Raw genomic sequence first — 22,686 nt, 5'->3', positions numbered from 1 at the left:
TGCATGTGATTTTGGTGAAGTTCTAACTTTTAACTGAATAAGCCCCTGCTTATTATGCTGCGTTCAAGTCACAAGGGAAGTAAAGTGAACCGCATTATCCCGCTCGCCTCGAACGCAGCATCACTAGCAGTAAGATGGTGGACTTGGCGACAGGAGCGTGTTCCGAACTTCGTCCACAGCACTTTGTCAAACCCCTGTCGTCCCAACCCGGCATCAAATACAGTCTGCCCGGGGACAACCACAGATAATACACCACGGAGAAGCTCGAGGAGGACGCTCTTTTTTTTCTTTTTACGTCTTGGAACAACTATCGAGGTGGACAGAGATCCAGCGGTGAAGCCAGAGCTCCCGTCGCCCGTTAGCCGTTATCTGCTAGCCATTAGCTCAGCGCGTTAGCTGCTGGCGCGGTAATCGGACGGGGCTTTTTTTGTTTGTCTCGCGGATGAAGGACTCCTGCCGGCGCCTCCATCACGACACCGAGGTCTTGTGTGACGGGAAACAGCCGTACCAAACTCGCTAAATAACCTATTTAGCGAGGTTGTCGCGGCGGTTCCGAGCGCAAGATGCCGCGGAGCAAGAAGGGGAAACGTGGTTCAGGAAAACCCGGTAAGCAGCGGCAGCACTCCCGTCACCGAAACCCCGTTCTAAAGCGACTTTCCTCCGGGGGAAATGTCGTGTAACTCAACGCGGATTTTAACTTGAACTTCACAGTTACTATGGCACACGGTCACGGATGCCACATGGCAGAGAGATCGACCCGCGGCACCGGCCTTATTCTCCGGTGTTGTGAAGTCGTGGTTAAAATGTGAGTTGGATCAACAACAAACGAAAAAACGAAACCGTTGTGTGTTTGCAGTATTCCTTTGTCGTTAACATCCGCACAGCTCTGGAAAGCGCTCGTTTCTTAAACGCAACGTCCTGATGCACCGTGTAGCTGCTTAAAAAGGGTGGTGTTTTGTTAAGAAACTGGACCGGCGTGTGTTTCATTTTTCGTATTATTGATCGTTCTGAAGCCCGTCCAGCGGTGGTGTGGACCATGCATGTGCCTGGCAGGGTACACGGCCCTCACGCTTTATGGATCACGTTGCAGGGCCCACTAAACTGCTGCATGTAGATAAACGTGGAGGTGCAAGATGCTTTAGGGTTAATACTACTACACACGTGTTTATACTTATTATTTTCTTTAAATATTTCTGAACTGCTTTTTTTGGTGATTTGAATATTTATCTACTTCTCTGCGAGGATCAGATCTCATGGTTCCCTGTGTTCCGTGGTTCTCCCAAACATTCCATCCTTCCCCATCCCTCCGTTCCACGTGTCCGTTCCAAACCCCTTTGTTCACCGATCCATTGACCAACCTCCATCCATACTTCTGTCCATCTCTGGTTGTGCCGTCCACATCTTCCACGGTTCCTTTGTTTGCCCCGGTCAGCCCCAGGTTCCTTGCGACAGGAGGTTCTCCAGCTGCAGCTGTCTGCCAAAGCTCCACTTTTGTTAAAAGGTATGTCTCTGAACTTTGACTCCCTTGCGTCCCCTTCTCCTGCCGTACATACCTCTGGCACTGTGCCGAACCGATCTCCATGTGTCTCCATCCCTGCATGCTTCAATCTGACAGTCTCACGCTGAAGCCCACTGTGTGAAACATCACCCACATTCAGAAGACCAAACCTAACAACTGTCTGGTCGCTTTCAGCACATCACCGTGGTATAAAACACCAAATTAACCATCTTTGTGCCAAACTTCAACACATCAACTTGGGTAAAAACATCACCTTGAAGACTTTCTCAAGACATTAAAGTGTTATTCTGCAAGATTATTTTGTTTTAAAAAAAATCCTGTATTTCATACTTTATTTAGCTGGCACTTTGTCAGAAACAGCCATTGGATGTATTTTCATTATGCATGTGCTCCTCTAGATGCTATTTCCATTGGTGGTGGTGGGGTCCGCCTTTCCCGGCACCCACAAGAATTAAAATGCAACTGTGGATAAAAAAATATATATCCCCACCGCCTCAAGTGACAAAGAAAACAAAACAGATCAATCGATCAGAAGAAGGCAAACTCTGGAGAAAATGAATTGACCGTCTCTGAGCAAAGACTCGATTAAACCTGGATTCTGGGGCTTGTTGTGTTATGCACCCAACACAGACGATCTGATGGATCACCACTTTAACTTCTCATTCCAACTGAACTCTTCCAGTGACTGAATGTTGTGTATAATTCTGATAGATCCCCATTCTTCGTGGGTCAGCCATCTTGCACATGACCTTTGACGTTGCATGTCCTTCACACGAAAAGCATGCATAACCAAAGTGTGGTCCTCAGCAGGAGGCCACTCTTCCTCTGGGACTCTCCCAGTGCTTTCACCCGGACCTGCACTGCATTTCATCCCGTTTCTTTGTGCTGATGGCCTGATTCCAAGTTGTTGTCTCATTATTTCATCCCGGGTTCTGACCACATTGCTCTTCATTGTTGCAGCGGCGGCAACAAGTGTTGTGCTGTTTCTTTGTATGCTGCCGTTGTTTTGAACTATTGTCGGGTTGCTTTCTGTTCACTATAGTGAGTGTTATTACCGTATTATTACCGTGTTACAGGTGTTGTTACAGGTGTGAGTGAGACAGCTGTGTGCCTGCACCCTGGTTTCTCACTAGGATTGTGAAAATCTCTTATTGCACAAAATAAGAGTTTTTTACTATTGGAAACTGTACAGAGTTTAGGGATATTTGGCTTTGCTTCATAGTCTTTTTAAAGATCAATTTCAGTTGTTACTGCTCACACTGACCCTAATTTGGATTTTAAATATTTTTCCTTTCCATATTAAGAAGATACGATAATGTGGAAACTGTTGAATAACTTCATCCGTATCTTAGGCTAACCCTAGTTCTGGATCTTTCGAGGTTGGGGCCTTGGTGACACAAATTGGTTCCCGCCCCCTTCTCTCTGATTGGGTGAATCATCACTCAGAGGTGTCAATCATATGAGACCCTTATAGTAGGACCGATTGGCGGAGGTTTGAGAGTGGTTGCTGTGTCAGCAGAGTGGAGTAACGTAGAAATGACACGTGAGATGCAGCCAAAAGCATTTGGCCCAACACACACAGTGTGTGTGTGGTGTGTCAGGTTGGGGAGTGTAAGAGGCCTCTGGGTTCAAGGACCTTCTCTGGAATATGTGCTCACTGTTGGAGCGTTCCAGGGTCCCAGCTGAAAATAGAAGCTGTTCGGTTAAACCAGTCTGGATACAATGTAGGAAAGGCAGGTTGGACCTTCTCCTTTCCTGCTTTTAAAAGTTGGGTGTAAAGTAGGCTTGGGCAATATCCACAATTTACAATTAAAGCATTCTTTATTTGTTTTCTTTGGTGAAACAGTGAACCTTTATGCCAGATCACGGAGAACTGATCGCTTTATGCCACTCCAACTAGGAAGGGGCGCGTTGGTGTTCATGTAATGTGCTCGGGCACCAAGCAAGCACGAGGGAGTGAATTTATTTATTTATTTATTTTAAAGGAATTTGAATTATTCTGGGATTCTCAGCCTGAGAAATATGAGGTGTGGCATGTGAACCTGTCTGATATGCGTGAGTCTCAAGGTCAAAGCGTGAGAGATATCGCATATGGTTGCAAATATCGCAATGTTATCGAAAATATCGGCTCAAGCCTAGTGTAAAGTGGGAACCCCAAGAAGGGTAGTGTAGGGTTGGCATAGAAAGAGAATATAGAGTGGGGAAATATAAGGGTGGAAAAAAGATTAAAGGAAATGTAAGGTTTGGATTGCTTGATTCAGCAATATATTCAGCATTCTAATCTGTTAAGAATGTTGTCTATTTAAAATGTGCAATGCATTGGGCAATATTACAAGATTTTAAGTTGGAGGTTATTAATTTTTATTGAACAAAAATCTCCCATGTTGCATTGCTGTAAAGATTTAAGCGTGGCATCTGTCACCTTGGTCCGACCTATTTGACCTACAGTACACATGCGCACACACACACAGACACCCACCCACCCCAGTTGAATGAATTAAATGATGCCTCTAGTCTTCAGTAATCCCAACAACAGTAGATAGTCCTGAGCCAGCAGGATTCACAGGTTTAGCCCAGCTTAGCTCGCCAGGACCTCACCTCTTCTCCAGCCAAGCGATGTTAACCCAAAACACAATCAGAACATTTCGGGGAATGTTCTGATTTCCTCCCTGTTCATCGTAACTTCTCTTATCCGAAATGACCAGCCAGTCAAACCAGCTTCTTTCCTCTTTGGGTCCTGCCTTTCCTGGCACCCACAACAAGTGAAAGGCAACTCTGAAAGATGCCATGTAATGTGTGGCTATAAGCTCAAGATGAATGGAGGGCTCAACACTAACTTTTAAAAGCGTTTGCCAGGCTGGCAACCAGGCATCAGCTTTTGGTTGCCGAAACTGAAAATATGGTTGCCATTTTTAGTCATCTTGTATTTTGAGTAATTAATTTAATGTTCAGTTATACGTCAGCTTAATAACGAAAATGTGACAAACAATGTTTCAACACTTTATTACAGTAACCGAAACAAATTTATTTGTAGTTAGTGTTTTATCTGATAATTTACAGAATTTGAATCTTCAGAGGGGAAGAAACACAAGTCAAGACAGACAAGAGCTGTGATAACACTAACTCCTCTGGTCACGCTTAGCCGGTGTGTCTCTCTTACACCTGCATGTACAGTATATGTTCAGCACACAGACAATAAGAATCTCAACAGTCCTGTTTGTCCCATCTTTGTTAACAACTAGTACATGCACTTTCAAGACATTTTAATGGCACTGTTTAACAAAATGTCAACGATCCCCCCCCCCCCCCCCAGGAGGTAGGAATGGGGTGAAGGCTGAGTCCAGCGATGACGAGCTGACATCTGATATTCAGAGTCACTACAGCAGCGCTAGTGAGAGTGCCTCGGTGTTGGAGGACGGTCCAGGTGGGTGCATCAATAAACACACTGAGTGATTTTATTTTTTTTATATTATTGTGTGATATATTGTTACATTTCATTTAGCAGACGCTTTTATCCAAAGCGACTTACAATTGTTCAAACACCGATGGACGCAGCCATCAGGAGCAATTAGGGGTTAAGTGTCTTGCTCAAGGACACTACAGCATGCTAGCAGGAGGAGCCTGGGATCGAACCGGCAACCTTTAGATTACTAGACCACGAGCTGAGCTACCATCCCCCCCAATATAATATTGGGTGTTTTACTGTGTTGTGGTGTCAGGGTCGGAGGCAGTGGACGAACAGACCGCTCAGGAGGAGGCAGAAGACAAACTCAAACAGTACATAGACAACTTGACAGATAAAAGGTGAGTTTTCATGACACACTATATAGCAGAGTTGTATTTAACTGCATCAGCAGAATGATTAGGGGGTCTGCAGGCCCTCTAAATAGCTTTGATTACTCTCTTCTGGTTGTTTACTAATACACAAACAAAATTATTGTCTTTGTATGTTTTATGCAGGCATATGTGACCCACCGCAGACTTTTGGTACCTTTGGTGGCTTAACTTTTTTTCAGTCTAATTTGAAAGTAAAGAATCAGCTTCCAAACAAGGTGTCACTTGTGCAAATAAAGCAAATGTTTTTAAAGCTATGACTTGTTATGACAAGGGTGTGGCAAACTGTGTTTCTGAGATAATCACCTTCAAAGTTTTCCCCCACACTTGGCTTTATTCAGCAAGCTCCCAGAATGCAAATTGTTGGAGGACCAACACAGCCGCATGGCCACTTGACACCCTGCTGAATAGGGACTTAACACCCTGCTCAATGGGACAATCTCTGCATTGTTCTTGTGTTTTGAGGGAATGTTGAACATCTTTTGATTTTAAAAAGGCTTTTATTTAACAGTAAGAATATACATGTTTTATAAAAGTGGAATTGTTTCGGAGTTAAAATGCGGCGACACAACAAAATGTAGAGTATCAATAATATGAGTCTCTGTATATCAGTTTTGCAGTGTCATTTAATATATTAATGTGCGTATGCCAAATATCTTCAAAGTTGTTGGAGTTTTTATGTGAGCTAACCCCAACCCGACCCCAGCTACACCCTGAGAGCCTGTTTGAGGCCTATTTTCATTTTCTTTTCGCCCCTGGCTGCATTTGCAGGTAAACTTGAGAATTTTGTGCATTACTACTCTTTCATAATCTGCATCACCAACCTAAACGGACTTCATCACTTCATCAATTTCTTCCGTTGTAACAACAACGGTCGTATCATCGGTCTCCTCTGGTGGTTCTTGAAAAAATTCCGTTTCATCCTCACATTTAGGTTGAAATCCGCTGTTTGAAATGTTCTCCAAGTCCGGGATAATGCCGGTATCGGATTCAGCATCGCTGTCGGAGAACTGACGATCATCACGGGAAATGAAGTCCAGTACGCGCTGCTTACAGTGACTGGGATCTATCGCACTGGTCAGATAAAGGTCTGCGATATTATTTAGATCTGCCACCCGCTTCTCGTAATCCATAACAACACAGAGATGAAAGTTTTCTCACGGACAAGGGAAACCAGATCGGAAGTGAGGTCAGCATGAATTCTTTGTTTGTGTACGTTGGTATACGCCCCCTCCACAATGGTGTGTGTGTGTGTGTAAAAGTAGTATGATTTAACGGTTGAATTCTATCAAAACGGTTTCACATTGTGACTTCACATCACATGGAATATGAAGGAATAATCTTCACCTGGATGGTCGCTTTAAAGGAAACGAACGATCGGCGTTGTTCAGAGCTATTCAGCGTATCGTTAAGTGAACTGTCTTTCACCATGTAACCTAACGGGAATGTCTAACTCCACGGTTTTACATTTTTCTACTATTAATAAATCAAACTCGGTTTTGAAAAGAAGAAAGATTTAAAAAAAACAAAAAACAAAGGAACACAAATCTGAAAAAATCAAATTTTCCTTCAAGAAAGCTTTTTTTTTAAGCTGATTTAAGAAATGCACGAGATACCGGGTTTTGCTGCGGTGGGTCACATACTCTTATTTTCTATATTCACTATTATATTATATATCTCTAATCACTTTGCATAGCACTGCACTTTATGCTGCACTAGGGGTGTTAGGATACACTCACAGCTCACTTACCAAACTCAGCTCTCAATTCTATACAGTCATGATATTTTTAACAAAGTAGATGGAAATAAATTAGAAATGTAGTATAGTCCTTCTTTATACCTTCAGCTTTAAATCTGCAAAAGCACTTCCAAGTAGAACAATATAATGTACAACTCCTTCTTAGTGCTTTCATTGTTATATAGCTTTAAGTCAAATATACAGTATATATGTTTATGAAATTAAATACATTTTTTGTTTGTATTTTTGTGCATTACACTCGTGTAGTTTTAGTTTAGTTTTGGCTGATCTAGTCCTCCATAATTTGCCTAACCATCCATACCAAGAGCGTAAACAACAGGACAGTGTTCTTATAAACTACGTTCCTACTGTGTATTTAGAGATTTTAATATTGTATTTGTCTATCTGTGTATCTATCAGTGCAAAGACCCGTCTGGCTGCTCTGGAGTCTCTGCGTCAGGCCTTTTCCTCCAGAGTTCTCTACGACTTCCTGATCGAGCGACGCCTCACCGTCTGTGACTGTCTGGAGCGCTGTCTGAAAAAGGGTGAGGGGGCCAAGTTGAAGGTGTGAGAGGTGTTTTTGATGATGTGAAATAATTTCTTTCTCGATTCATTTAATTAGATACTGATGACTTGTGTAATCTACAAAATTTTAAACAGGCTCATTGTCCTGACATGCATTCTGGGGTTAAAAAAAATTAAAATACAGCAAAAGTCAAAACTAGGGATGAAACGGTATGAAAATATTATATCACAATTATTGTGACCAAAATTATCATAGTTATCAGTATTATTGCGGTATAAAATGTGCAGAAAATGCATTGTAGGTTACGTGGAAAAAGTTATTGTTCAGGGAAAATTCTCTGAATTTTGAAAACAAACTATCTGGAACACAGACTTCGGCAGAGGCTACGAAGGCAGTTGAAGTCGTCTTTGAACCGGTATGTCAAACACCTCATAGTTGATGTTTCATCTAAATCGATCCACATACAGAGCCGATATTAGTGAAAAACCACACAACTTTGACCCAAAATATATAGCTGGTCCTGCTGAACTGACATGCCACTATTTGTAAACAAAATGATCATCTTCTGGTACAGATTCCGATTGAGAGTGTCCAGTTGAAGCGTGTCCAGTACACAGCGTGGATTTGGTCACTCTGTAGTGTTTAGTTCAAGTTCAAGAGATTTGTCACATACATATACACCGCGTTCCAAATTATTATGCCAATTGGATTTAAGTGTCATGAACATTTAATTTTAGGTTTTTCAAACTCATGGATGGTATTGTCTCAGGGCTCTTTGGATCACTGAAATCAATCTCAAACACCTGTGATAATTAGTTTGCCAGGTGAGCCCAATTAAAGAAACTACTTAAGAAGGATGTGCCACATTATTAAGTAGGCCACAGGTTTCAAGCAATATGGGAAAGAAAAAGGATCTCTGCTGCCGAAAAGCGCGAAATACAAAGCAGCAAACAGGTATTTGAAGCTGCTGGTGCCTCTGGAGTCTCGCAAACCTCAAGGTGTAGAATCCTTCAGGGGCTTGCAGTTGTGCATAAACCTACTATTCGGCCACCCCGAACCAATGCTCACAAGCAGAAACGGTTGCAGTGGACCCAGAAATACATGGACTCAGTTTCAAACAGTCTTGTTTACTGATGAGTGCCGTGCAACCCTGGATGGTCCAGATGGATGGAGTAGTGGATGGTTGGTTGATGGCCACCATGTCCCAACAAGGCTGCAACGTCAGCAAGGAGGTGGCGGAGTCATGTTTTGGGCCGGAATCATGGGGAGAGAGCTGGTGGGCCCCTTTAGGGTCCCTGAAGGTGTGAAAATCACTTTGGCCAAGTATATAGAGTTTCTGACTGAACACTTTCTTCCTTGGCACCAAAAGAAGAACTGTGCCTTCCGTAGCAAAATCATCTTCATGCATGACAATGCACCATCTCATGCTGCAAGGAATACCTCTGTGTCATTGGCTGCTATGGACATAAAAGGAGAGAAAGTCATGGTGTGGCCCCCATCCTCCCCTGACCTCAACCCTATTGAGAGCCTTTGGAGCATCCTCAAGCAAAAGATCTATGAGGGTGGGAGGCAGTTCACATCAAAACAGCAGCTCTGGGAGGCTATTCTGACATCCTACAAAAAAACTCAAGAAGAAACTCTCCAAAAACTCACAAGTTCAATGGATGCAAGAATTGTGAAGTGTTATCTAAGAATGGGTCCTATGTTAACATGTATCTTGGCATGTATCTTTTTAAATGAAATAGCTTTTGATTTCAGTAATATGACCTCCTAATGCTGCAAATTCAACAAATGACTATTTTCAGTTCTTTACAACCTATAAAATGTTTTGAAACTGTTGTGCATAATAATTTGGAATGGTGCATTTTGAGTTTATTTAAAAAAAAAAAAAAAATACTGTTATCATTGGGCGGTTTGTTCAATAACATTCGAATTATGCCCTAACGGTTGATGGCTCGAAAATTATACTGAATGTCATTTGCATCACTACCTACGAAAATCATAGAAAATATCATTTGCATAATAATTTGGAACGCGGTGTACATACGGTCATACATATACAACTCACAAAAAGTAAGGGATATTCGGCTTTCGGGTGAAATTTCAGGATGAACTTAAAATGCACTTTAACCTTTACAGGTGAACTTAATTTGACCTTCTCTCAACTTTTGAATCCACATGTCCAGCTGTTCAGTGTTTCAGTCCTTTTTGCACAACTTGCTGTTCTCTAACAAGGAGCTGAACGGCAAAATTCACAACAGGTGTTTGATCCATGAATTGACCAATACATTTCCTGGTTCAATTAGAATTGGTATTTAAACAATCCTCTTCATCATGCCGTTCACATTTTGACATCATGAGACCAAGACGACACCTAACAACTGATCAACAGTATCTCGCCATTGCGAGGCTTCAAACAGTATGTTCCCAGAGGGAAGGGGCCACTGAGCTTAGAGTGTCATCAGCAGGTTGCAACAGAGATACAGAGAAACTGGAAGAGTCACACTGCATTTACACTGAACGAGGGACCAGTGGGCCTCAGTGCTGTTCTCTGATGAAAGTCAATTCACATTGAGCAGAAATGATGGCAGCCAACGATGTTGGAGACGTCAAGGAGAGCGCTACGCATCAGCCACAGTTGTCACCAGACGAGCCTTTGGTGGTGGTGGTGTTACAGTGTGGGCAGATGTGTCTAGTCAATACAGAACTGCCCTACGCATTGTGAATGGTACAGTGACAAGCCCATACTACCTGAATGACATCATTCATCCAGTCATTGTGCCCCTGCATGAACAACACAGGCCTAATTTCATCTTCATGGACGACAATGCTCCAGCTCATCGAGGTCGCATCATCAGGGAACGGCTGCTGGAGACTGGGGTACCTTAAATGGAGTGGCCTGCACTTTCTCCAGACATGAATCCCACAGAAAACCTATGGGATCAGCTGAGTGGCCGTGTAGAGGCTCGTAACTCTGTACCCCAGAACCTCAATGACCTGAGGGCCGCCCTTCAGAAGAGTGGGGTACCATGCCTCAGCAGACAATAAGTCGACTTGTGAACAGCATGAGACGTCATTGTCAAGCTGTAATTGATGCTCAAGGGCACATGACAAGTTATTGAGACATTGACATTTTTTGTTGTGGTATCCCCACCGCTGTTGTTGGCTTTCGTTTCAATCAATTGTTTGAGATGAGGAAATCACCATTGCATGCTTTTCTTAAATGCCCTACTTTCATGATATAATATCACTGTAGCATGAACTTTTTACATTTTCCATAAATGTCACCCGAAAGCCAAATATCCCTAACTTTTTGTGAGTGGTGTATATGCAGTGAAATGTCATGACACCCGGTGATTACGCATAATAAGCTCTATAAGCTCTAAAAATACCAAAATGTGCGTAATCGACACAAGGTGTTCACGCAGGCGGTTGAAAGGGACGGCGCCACATCACGATTCTGGGTTCTATAATTGTATCATTAATTGTCTGCGTTGTATTAAATATACATTTAAATCCTCCTGAATCGCATCTCGTTTGATTGGAAGATGCAATAATTTATGCTTTATCCATATAAGCAATGCTCATATGCTTTGTTCTTATAACCTATGCTCACATAATTAGGAGGATCACACTAGACGCTACCAAACTATGGATTTTCGTGTATATTTATATAGCTTCTTACCTGTTAGATGTCAGTAGATCTGTTCGATTGATATTTTATCTCTGAGTGATGCGTTCAAGATCCAGTGAGGTGTCGGGAAAATAGAAGCCGTGCAATGGTAATTACTCACAGAAGTACCACAACATTTTTTGTATTTCATGGAAATGTGACTTACTGAAAATGTAATCCAAGGAAAAAAGTCAACAAATAAATTACTTAAATCTTAATTATAGTAAATCTACGTGAATAAGTCATAATTGACGTAAACGACACACACCACTACAGCCACTGAGACTCTGGATGTACTTCAATACAACAAGGTAAGTTATAACAATGAGAAGATTTAGTTTAAAGTCTTCTTTTGCCTGCTCCTGTAAGGGGTCGCCACAGCGGATCGTCTGCCCCCAATACCTTCTGTTCTGCACATCTTCCTCCCTTACACCAACCACCTGCACGTCCTCCCTCACCCCATCCATAAACCTTCTCTTTGGCCTTCCTCTTTTCCTCTTGCCTGGCAGCTCCTTTCTCAGCATCCTTCTCCTACACACGTGTCCAAAGCATCTCAATCTGGCCTCTCCCTTTTCCACCAAACTGTCCAACCTGAGCTGTCCCTCTAATGTACTCATTCTTAATCCTGTCCATCCTTGTCACTTCCAATGAAAATCTCAACATCCTCAACTCTGCCACCTCCAGTTCAGCCAGCTGCCTTTTTGTCAGTCCCACTGCCTCTAAACCGTACATCATGGCTGGTCTCACTGCTGTCCTGTAGACCTTCCCATTCACTCTTTCTGGAACCCTTCTGCCACGGATCACTCCGGACACTCTTCTCCACCCTGCCTGTACTCTCTTCTTCACCTCTCTCCCGCACTCTGCTGCTTTGGATGGTCGACCCCAAATACTTGAACTCATCCGCCTTCTCCACCTTCAATCCTAGCATTCTAAGCTTTTCACCGCCCTCCCTCCCATTCAGGCACATGTATTCTCTTACTTCTGCCGACTTTCATTCCTCTTCTCTCTAATGCTGCCTCCACTTCTCCAGGCTCTCCTCCACCTGCTCCCTACTCTCGCTTCAGATCATTGTCATCCACGAACACGAATAGTCCACGGCAACTCCTGCCTGATTTCATCTGTTAACCTGTCCATCACCATTGCAAACAAGAAAGGGCTCAGAACTGATCCTTGATGCAATCTCACCTCCACTTTGAATGCCTTTGTCACGCCTACTGCACACCTTACTACTGTCTGACTGCCCTCATACATGTCCTGTACCACTCTTACGTACTTCTCTGCCACCTACGACTTCCTCATCCAATACCCCACTTCCTCTGTCGGCACCCTATAATATGCTTTCTCTAAATCCACAAAGACGCAGTGCAACTCCCTCTGGCCTTCCCTGTACTTTCCATCAGCATTCTTAAAGCAAACATTGCATCTGTCGTACTCATGAAACCGTACTGCTGCTCGCTGATCCCCACCTCTCCTCTTAACCTAGCCTCAACTATCCTTTCCCATAGCTTCATGCTGTGGCTAATCAACTTTATTCCCTTGTAGTGACTACAGCTCTGTACTTCTCCCTTATTCTTGAAGATGGGTACCAGTACACTTCTTCTCCACTCCTCTGGCATCCTCTCCCTTTCCAGGATGGTGTTAAACAGTCTCGTTAGGAACGCCACTGCCATCTCACCTAAACATTTCCATGCTTCCCCAGGTATGTCATCTGGGCCAACTGCCTTTCCACTCTTCATCTTCTTTAATGCTTTTCTCACCTCATCCTTGCTAATTTGCTGCACTTCTTGATCTACTATCCCCACATCATCCACTCTTCTCTCCCTCTCATTTTCTTCATTCATCAACTCCTCAAAGTACTCCTTCCACCTTCTCAACACACTCTCCTCACTAGTCGGCACATTCCCATCATTATCCTTCATCATCCTAACCTGCTGTACATCCTTCCCAGCTTGGTCCCTTTGTCTTGCCAATCGGTACAAGTCCTTTTCTCCTACTTTACTGTCCAACCTCTCATACAACTCGTTGTATGCCTTTTCCTTTGCCACTTCTCTCTTCGCCCTTGTGTCGCATCAGCTTTTACTCTTGCCTACTTTCTTCATCTCTCTGACTATCCCATTTCTTCTTCGTCAACCTCTTCTGCTCTATGTTCTCTTGGACTTCCTCATTCCACCACCAAGAGTCCTTGTCTTCTTTCCTCTTCTCGCATGATACACTGATTACCTTCTTGGCTGTCTTCCTCACAACTTCTGCAGTTGTTTCGCAGTCATCTGGTAACTGTTCATTCCCACCTATTGCCTGCCATACCTCTTCTCTAAATTGCAAGCAACACTCCTCCCTTTTCTACTCCAACCATTTTATCTTTGGCTCTTTATTCACTCTCTTCCTCTTCTTGGCCTCCAGAGTCATCCTACAGACCACCATCCGATGCTGCCTAGCAACAAACTCCCCTACCACCGCTTTGCAGTCACTAATCTCTTTCAGATTGCATCTCCTGCGTAAGATGTAGTCCACCCGTGTGCACCTTCCTCGACTCTTGTATGTCATTCTGTGTTCCTTCTTCTTGAAATACGTATTCACAACAGCCAATTCCATCCTTTTGGCAAAATCTACCACCATCTGTCCTTCCACATTCCTCTCCTTGACACCATACCTACCGATCACCTTCTCGTCACCTATGTCTCTGATCCCTTCGCCAACGTGTCCATTGAGATCTGCTCCAACGACCACTCTCTCCCTTGGGGACGCTCTCTACCACTACATCCAACTCACTAAAGATTTATTCTTTCTCTTCCATCTCACACCCAACTTGGGGAGCATATGCACTGACCACATTCATTATCACCCCATCAATTTCCAGCTTCATGCTCATCACTCTGTCCAACACTTCTTATTCTTCCTTCAAGACTATCCCTACCCCATTTCTCCTGCCATCCACTCCATGGTAGAACAGTTACTACCCGGCTCTGATACTCCTGACCTTACTCCCCTTCCACCTGGTCAAACTTTAATGAAAAGGCAGAAAGTGTTTGTAATCTTGACAAATTCTTCCATAATAATTCTAATGCCAAATTAATGTTAAAAATCCATAAATGTTGTCTGCATTACAATATAGAAAAGTAATCCATTAAACTGAATTTTCCAATTGCACATTATTAACAGAAAAAATACAATATAGTAATAACAAATGACATATATGTTACATGATATATATTTCTAAAATGAAATGTAGTGTTATGAAAAGTAAATAAAAAAAAGGGGTTTTTTTTGTTTGTTTTTTTGGATTGGTGAAATTACATGGACGTAACTATGTATTGTTTATAAGTTCAGTATATTTCGCTGCATTACACAAAAAAACGAAGTAACATGTGCCTATAAGGAATAAACTGGACCCAGTGTATTGCTACCTGCAGCTATATTTAATATTAGGGTTGTTACATTATTATTATTATTATTCTCTCACAGACACGCACACACCGTCTGTCTTCTGTGCTGAATTTGAGTTTATGCAATGACCCCATGCACAATTTACATAAATACAAATGTACTGCTGCATTTAAAATAAGCAATTTGTTGGTTAGGTGACTAAACTACGTAACATGTTATCGTGTGTAATGGGCCAATAGAGTCCGCAGACACACGACGCATACAGCAGCGGAACAACATGCTATGCTATAGATAGACAAATCATGATCACCATCATACATTGACTTACCTCATGTTGCATTCACTATAAAGTAGTGGGTGGTGGTCAGGAAGACGGCTCATAAGAGAAAGTGTTGCCGCCTTTTGCCACAAGTTTCTTTCTGCATATTCTGCAGACGGGTTCACTATCTTAGAACAATTTTCCCTCTGCAGTTTTATAAAAACCAAAATAGGACGACGCTTTGGACTTAGTCCTCTTAGAAGGCTGAAAGATCTCCGGAGCGCGGCCACTACCACTGCCATGTTGTGGGTTTGCGCCTGTGTTTGGGAGGTCACCGTTGCTGCTGGACATTATATACTGTGAATTTTTCAAAGGGCGGTAATCAAACACTGTTTTAATGATAATTAAAATTTAAAACGCTAATACTGTCGAGAATTTTACCGCAGTTTGTTTCATCCCAAGTCAGAACATATCGGGTCACATTCTGACTCGAGTACAAGTTACTTAAAGGGAATTTAAGCCAAGTTTTTGTTCACAGTGCTATCCAGTTTTTAAGTGTGTGTTCTTGACAACAACACGGTACAGTTGTTGTACAAGTTGTCACCTGATTGAGGAGGGAGAAGTAGAGATGTGATTAAACTAAATTCAGGAGTGGAAGCCCATTTGACCCTAGTTATTCTCACAGCCCTGAACCGTAACGGTCCCTTGAGTCGGTTTCCCGCCTGTGTGTGCAGGCGCAGGGGAGGAGCAGGCTGTGGCTGCCATGGTGTTCGTGCTGCTCTGTGTGCAGCTGGGGAGCGGCAGCGAGGGGGAGGAAGGCTTCAAGACACTGCGTCCCATCCTCAGCAACATCCTGATGGACGCTGGAGCCAGCGCTGCTGCTCGCCAGAGTGTGAGGAATGATTGTTGTTGCTAAGCAATCTGCCAAAACTATAACTAAATTAATTAAATAATAAAATGTCAAAAAAGTCTTGGATATACAGAAAAATCAATGAATAAATGAATGAAATTGGACATCAAAAGAGTGAATATAGTTCAGTATTTATTTATTGCCCTAGTGATCCAGTTTCTGTATTGTTTTTTTTTTATTCTTCATTTCAATATTTTTACATTTCTGTTTGTTTTTGTATTTTGTATGCCCGTTTATGTTTTTCTATTTCTGTATATCTGTATCATGTAATTTTACTTTTGGCTGATCTGGTCCTCCATCATTTGCACAGAACCATCAATATCAACAACACAAACAACAGGATTGGTGTTGGTATCAGCTACGTTGTTACTGTGTATGTACTGATTTTAACATTGTATTTGGTTATGTCGTCAGTGTGCCAGAGCTCTGGGAATGTGCTGCTATGTGTCAGCGGCTGAAGAGGGGGAGGTGAGAACAGCACAACTATTGCTGTGGTTTCAGTCTAAACTACAAACACTGAACTCAATTTCACAGTTGAACATGAATGTAATAAATCCAAACAATCTTATTTGGATCCCCCCCCCTCCCCCCCTCCCCCCCTCTCAGGACCTGGTAAAGTCCACCAGCCACCTGGAGAGTGTTTTCATGTCTTCCTACCCCAACAGAGAGGGCGTTCTGCCCACGCCCAAGCCTGGCAGCGCAGGGCTTTACAGCGCCGCCCTACAGGCCTGGGCGCTGCTGCTCACGCTGTGTCCGGGCTCGAGGCTCTCAGTGCTGCTCCACCTGTAAGCTGCACACCACATTCCACACATTTTATGTAGTTTTTGCATGGAGATGTTCCTGAGTCATTTCCTCCATCAGAGTAAAACTGTACTGAGGTCTCTAGAGGTGCTTTTCTACCACCTTTGCTTTTTCTACTGCAAACTGAACCACGTCGCAGTACCAATGCTGGTCTTAGCTCCTGGTCTGGTCTCGTACCAATTGGGCCACTAAGCGATGTAGGTCAATCCGATAGTCACAACATTGGTTGGCGTGTCATGTGAGAATGTACATACCCTCAGAACGTGGGTTAGTTTGTGTCTCTGCCCCCCACCCTACCAGGCATCTCCCTAAGCTGCAGGCCTGTCTGGAGAGCACTGATGTCAACTACAGGATCGCAGTGGGAGAGACCATCGCCCTGCTAGTGGAGCTGGGGAGAGAGATAGATGAGGTGAGGACACACACACACACCTTGGGAGGAGGCAAAGGCATGTTCAATGACAACACATTCTTTATTATTTTGGGCATTATGATCGACATATATCTTCTGGGCATGCTTCTATGACGGTGTGGTATGGTGTTTGTGTTTGACGGTGTTTGTAGGCTGTTATAGGACCAATACGGATACTTAAAACCAGTGTGTGTATCCATTAGGGTGTGTGTGTGTGTGTGTGTGTGTGTGTGTGTGTGTGTGTGTGTGTGTGTGTGTGTGTGTGTGTGTGTGTGTGTGTAGGACTTTGAGGTGGAGGACAGCGTCAGCCTGTGTGAGTGTTTGAAAGCTCTAGCTACAGACGGTAACAAGCACAGAGCCAAGAGCGACCGGAGGAAGCAACGATCCATCTTCAGGGAGGTGCTGCACTACATAGAGGTGCGCAGCAAATCAAGGAAAGAGTGCATAAATGGAATCATTGTCATTCTACTTCATCAATGAATAGAACCAAGAGATGATACAAAATACTGGGATTACAGTTGAATTAAGCTGAGGTATTCATGTGTTATTGGTGTGTCTACATTTTACACATTTTGGGCCTTGAAAGTAATTAAAAGGTCTTTATTTTAAAGCAGTAGATGACCCTTAACCAGGTGGAAACTGAACTGGATGCATGTAGCTAAGAAAAAAAATCTTGAATCTTAGAAAGTGGAATTGGAACCTATTTTTTTTCTCTGGATTTTTATATTTTATATATATTTTTCATATAGATTTTTGTGCACACAATAATGGTGATTGCACTGTTTGAACAAACTGCAGCTTGCAAAAATAATAGAAAAATAAGTAATTAAATTTTGTCTAAATTGTATCAGGGTTTTTACACGTTTTCAAACTTTTTGTTTGCTCCAATTGTTTTCAAAACTGAAAATGGTGAAATACAATATTTCGTATCCATACCAGATTTTATTTATACTTTGTAAGGTATAGGTGGTACTGGGGAAAATAATTGATCAAGGCAACCTTAAACCATAAATACATGTGTGAATGGTAAATGATAGGATACCCAGTCCTGCTTATGCAGCTTTGAAACTGATGGCTGGCCTTCTCTTCCTCCTCTTCCTCGTCTTTCTCTTCCTTCTCTTTCTCTTCCTCATCTTCCTCCTCTTTCTCCTTGTCTTCTTCTGGTGCAGAACGAGGACTTCCAGGAGGAGAAGATCCGCTTCGGGGTGGAGGGCATTTACATCGACAGCTGGACGAGGAGACGGATCTATGACTCCTTCAAGGAAATGCTGGAGTCTGGAGTCCGACACCACCTGCAGGTTGGGAGGACGCACACATTAAAATGCCTGAAACTTGAGTTTTAGAGCTATTAAACTGTTTGCGTCCAATATAAAACACCATTTGCAAACATGTATTTTGTTGGTTGTGTTTTGATGAAGTTTCTGGAAAATAATTTGAATTGGGTTAATTTTCACTTCTGCAAACGTACAAAAGTTTGGATGAAAATGTCTTAGTCTATAGTTAAATTTGCCGCTAACTGTTGATGGGCTGTGAGGCAGTTTTATTTGTAGAACATTTCATACACAAGGTAAGTTTAGGGACATAAAAGCAAAGTAGAATAAAAGTATAGAAATGAAAAGTTAAGAGATAAAAGACTGAAGTGCCCTACAGGTTGAGTGCTCCTTCTGACTCTGTTTTACTCTGTCTCTCGGTGCAGTTCAACCCTTTACTGAGAGACGTCTTCGGCCTCGGTGCTCCACTCATCCTGGACGCTGCGGTGAAGGGCAGCAAGATATCACGCTTTGAAAAGGTGAATCCACACCTTCATATACTTTGGCAAACATTGCAATGATGAGGATAATAGTCTCTTGATGTTGAAAAACAGGAAGTCCAGACGCTGAACCGTGTTGGTTTAACATGAGGTAGGAACAACCGGATGGGATCTCAAATCATTTCCTGGTGCTTGGATTATATTGAGCTTTTGTTTCAACTCATAGTTTGATAATTAAACTTTCAGTATTTCACAGTGTTTATTGGTTCAAGTTTGATCGTCTTGTGGTGAACCTGTACAAACACTGCTTTTTATTCCATCATTGCCATATTTGTGAGGTACTCCAGTGTTTTTACAACATCCAACTGCTCTATTCAGCTCCTGAGACATGTCTCTTTTTCACTTTCCGTATCTTATTCTAATTAAAACAATTTCCTGCACCGTAAATTAAGGTGGGAAAGAAAGGGAGTTCTCACAATTTCAATCTCAATGAATTTTTTTTTTTTTTTTAAACATACAGCTGACGTCCAGCAGCACATGGGATTTCTGGGAAGTGGCAGGACTTCCAAACATGGAAAAGCATGGAATTGAATTGATCTTCTCAGTCATGGAATATCATATAAATGTAATAGAATGGTTTTTTTTTTTCCTGCTTTAAAAATAACTTTATAAAGTTTTTTTCTGGTTGACATGTATTTCACTCCCAATTGTAAAACGAGAACTCAAAGTCAATGATTACGTATTCCCTTTGAGATATCATTTTGGAATATGACTATAGAATATGGAATGGGGAAAGTCAGGGAAATTAACCATGTTTTTTGAGTGGGAGGTCCCTGATCTAGTTTTAAATCAAACAAACACATTAACCTGTAAAGATCTGAGTATGATGTTTATAAGGCCTGATTTACCTGCTTTAGAATTTTGTTGATATGTGGTGTTTTATTTTTCTCCCTCCTTCCAACAGCATTTATTCAATTCAGCTGCTTTTAAGGCCAGGACTAAACTACGGAGCAAAGTAAGGGACAAACGAGCCGACGTCATGTGAGGAGGAAGAAGAACGAGCGGGGAATAAAAAGGGAGATGGGAAGGAGGGAATAAAGCGGGGACGGAACAGGATCAGGTCAATGAGTCGCAATGGGAGGAAAAAAAACAAAAACACCAACAACTGCTGCTGCCTTCAGTGTTTCACTCCAACCTCGACATAGTCACATCTTCAAGTCCTTTATGGTTCGTATCACTATTTAAATAACTATATTTAAACCGGGCTCTTTTAGTTCTGCTCTTAACCCCAAAAAGTTCCATCGAAATGTCAAGATGCGCCATCCTGTTGTAGCTCAGGTATGTGAAAAATAAGAAGGCGGAGAGAACCCCCTTCCTCTCGACCATTGATCAATATCTGTCCTGATCTGTTGTTTCTTCCTCATGAACCATGTGTCATCTTTTGAGGTTCTGTTGTGACCTGCAGCCTTCGCTGAATTTTGCATAGGAAATGCAAATGAACTTAAGCGTGGATGAGTCTTAGCATAGGAACAGCGTACTTCGAAGTTGCCCAACATCTCTCAATTCTTTTGGTGCCTTAACAGTAGATGTCGATACCAAATCTGTGCACGGGGCTGAGAGGTCCGCTGCGTCGTACCAGACCCGGCTGCTGCTACACGGCTCCGTTGGAAAGACGTTGCTGATCGAATCCTGATTTTTCTGACTCGAATGACCATGTGCGCTGCTTTCCCACCACAGAGCCAAACAGGAATCAGCTGTCGGATCTGGGGCCATGGTGAAATGTTGTCACAGGACCGATTTATTATGGAACCGTGGCTTAGTTGACTGTTGGTGCCTATGGTGTTTGGCACCCAAGTGGTTTGGTCCTGCCAGGCCCCGGTTTGGCCCTGTGGTGTAAAACCAGCTCACACTTTTTCCTGGTTTCCCCTTGAAGTCCTCTTCTCTGTGCACCGCAGAGTGGCTACTTGAACTGCCAATCCAGGAGCTGACCTTTCACACAATGCAAACAACGAAAAACAGTGTGTAGTGTTTGTGTGAGTGTGTGTTATTACAGATTTTTATTTTATTTTAAAATCAATTAAATGAACTCAAACAAGGTGATGCCTGGTTGAAAATAAACTCAAGTGTTACTTATAAAGTACTACTAATATTTGTGTAGTAAATTAAAAAAAAAAAGGCAGTTAAAGATCGCTCTAACCATTTCTGGTGGTTCATTGTATATTGATTTCTAATTTATTAAAAGTGGGGAAAACACTGATGCGGTGATTTTTAAAGAAATCAAAAATCCCCGAAGGGTTTAAGACAATTATGGTGTTAAGTTGACATGAAGGAATTACTAGGGTTTTTTGCCTTGTATATTTTTAATGCCAGTTTGTGGGAGACAATCTATGCTTATGTGTATAACACACATACATTTTATGGATGTATCATAGTTGTACTTGAAGTATTGGGGATATACAATAAAGTCATGATGAATCAAGCTGTCGCTTCTTTCCCTTTTACTGAAATGAAAGTGTTCCGTAAGCAGAGGGAAAAAAGATCAGAGAAAACAGAATAATTGAAATTAATAAACTAACCAAAGTGGTGAAAGGTCAGCAAGTGTGTTCTGTACACTTGCTGAAATATAGCTGCAAGTAGCAATACATGGGGTCCAGGTTAGTCATGTTAGTCACAAATTACAATTTTCAGAGTTCCCATGAATGCGGCACTTCCTACCAACACAAATGACAAATTTCCGAGATGACGTGGAACGCAGGGTGGACGCTCTGCCCACTGCTTCTTTATTGTCCTAGACTTTCGGTTTCTCTTTGGCACCTGAAACAAAGAAACCCTACCCCTGCCCAGCCGTCAAACGAATAGGTAACCAAAGGCAATGCACAGGCCGACGCATGTCATTTGCAGCTCACCATTACCATATTACCCACTCCAATATTCATGTACAAGGTAGAGATACAACTGATTGATTTGACACAACTTGTGTTAGTTGTGTGTTTGGGTTGCATTTACATTTTTTAGGTTGGCTTTTAAGTTGGATACAAACTGTATTGCAGTGTTTGGATCAGATTACAGCTTTGTCAGGCTTTTAGGTTGGTTGTGAAATTAGATTTCTGTGTTAGGGTGGTCGGTAATGCCACGTTCAGGAAGGAAAGTCCTTCCCAAAAATGGATGTGCACTGGCCATCACAGGAATCTGAGAGCGACATCACCAAGACTCTTAGAACCCCTTGGGTAGCCACCAAGTATATGGTGGCTGTTTCAATAAATTTGCCATTTTGGCTGAATGATAATGACATCGTTGGACATGCCTATTTGTGCTATGTTTTGGGCGTTTTTGCCCTTCATCAGGCTAGGCGTGTCCATGAAATGAGGGGAACCAAACAAAATGAGAGAAAATGAGGTCTGTTGTGAGAAGAAAAAAATAAAGAGCGTGGCGTCGGGATATGGTTTAACTCCGGCTCCTTTTGGCTGTCTGGCCAGGGTGTGAGAGGACATGGGCACGAAAACAACACATCTTTTTATAAAAATATATTTTTTGGGGAATGTGGATGAAAATATACTCCTTTGGAAATACAGGTGAGTGGGGGTGAACAAATTTAATAAATTATAACCACACATCCACCTTTATGAAAAAAGAGGGGATTGGTGATGGAGGGGGCGAGGCTCAAGGCTTGCGGCTCTACTTACGGTTTGTAAATATTTTTTTGGAAAATATGGATCAATGGGAGTGAGAAAGTTAATTAAAAGAAACAAAATTTAGCTTTCCAACCACGGCTTGGGATCGAGGGAAGGGGTGAAGGTAGAGGATTGGGGTGAGGGCCCGAGGACTGGATTCTCCTGCCCTCTAATTGTTGGACTTACACTGGGGGATTCTGAATGGAGTCCCA

The 22,686-nt window shown here is 42.5% G+C and overlaps 1 protein-coding gene across 4 annotated transcripts; it reads left to right on the top strand.

The window, feature by feature from the left end:
• Positions 1-143: 143 nt before the first annotated feature.
• Positions 144-21,273, top strand: ifrd2 (interferon-related developmental regulator 2). 4 transcript variants are annotated; one of them, XM_080015638.1, is made up of 14 exons: positions 144-606; positions 1,433-1,501; positions 4,833-4,943; positions 5,239-5,323; positions 7,512-7,636; positions 15,668-15,825; positions 16,258-16,311; positions 16,450-16,628; positions 16,945-17,053; positions 17,336-17,470; positions 18,223-18,351; positions 18,750-18,842; positions 19,324-19,428; positions 19,768-21,273. In XM_080015638.1, the coding sequence occupies exons 1-14, from the start codon at positions 564-566 to the stop codon at positions 19,846-19,848; spliced, it is 1,476 nt and encodes a 491-aa protein (XP_079871764.1). In that variant the 5' UTR covers positions 144-563; the 3' UTR covers positions 19,849-21,273. The 4 variants fall into 4 exon arrangements, with proteins under 4 accessions (XP_079871764.1, XP_079871765.1, XP_079871766.1 ...); XM_080015639.1 differs by lacking the exon at positions 1,433-1,501; XM_080015640.1 differs by lacking the exon at positions 19,324-19,428.
• Positions 21,274-22,686: the final 1,413 nt, after the last annotated feature.

This window comes from Zeus faber (assembly GCF_960531495.2).
Source record: "Zeus faber genome assembly, chromosome: 15".
In the NCBI taxonomy this organism is placed as follows: Eukaryota; Metazoa; Chordata; class Actinopteri; order Zeiformes; family Zeidae; genus Zeus; species Zeus faber.
This window is presented reverse-complemented; position numbering and strand designations above follow the sequence as displayed.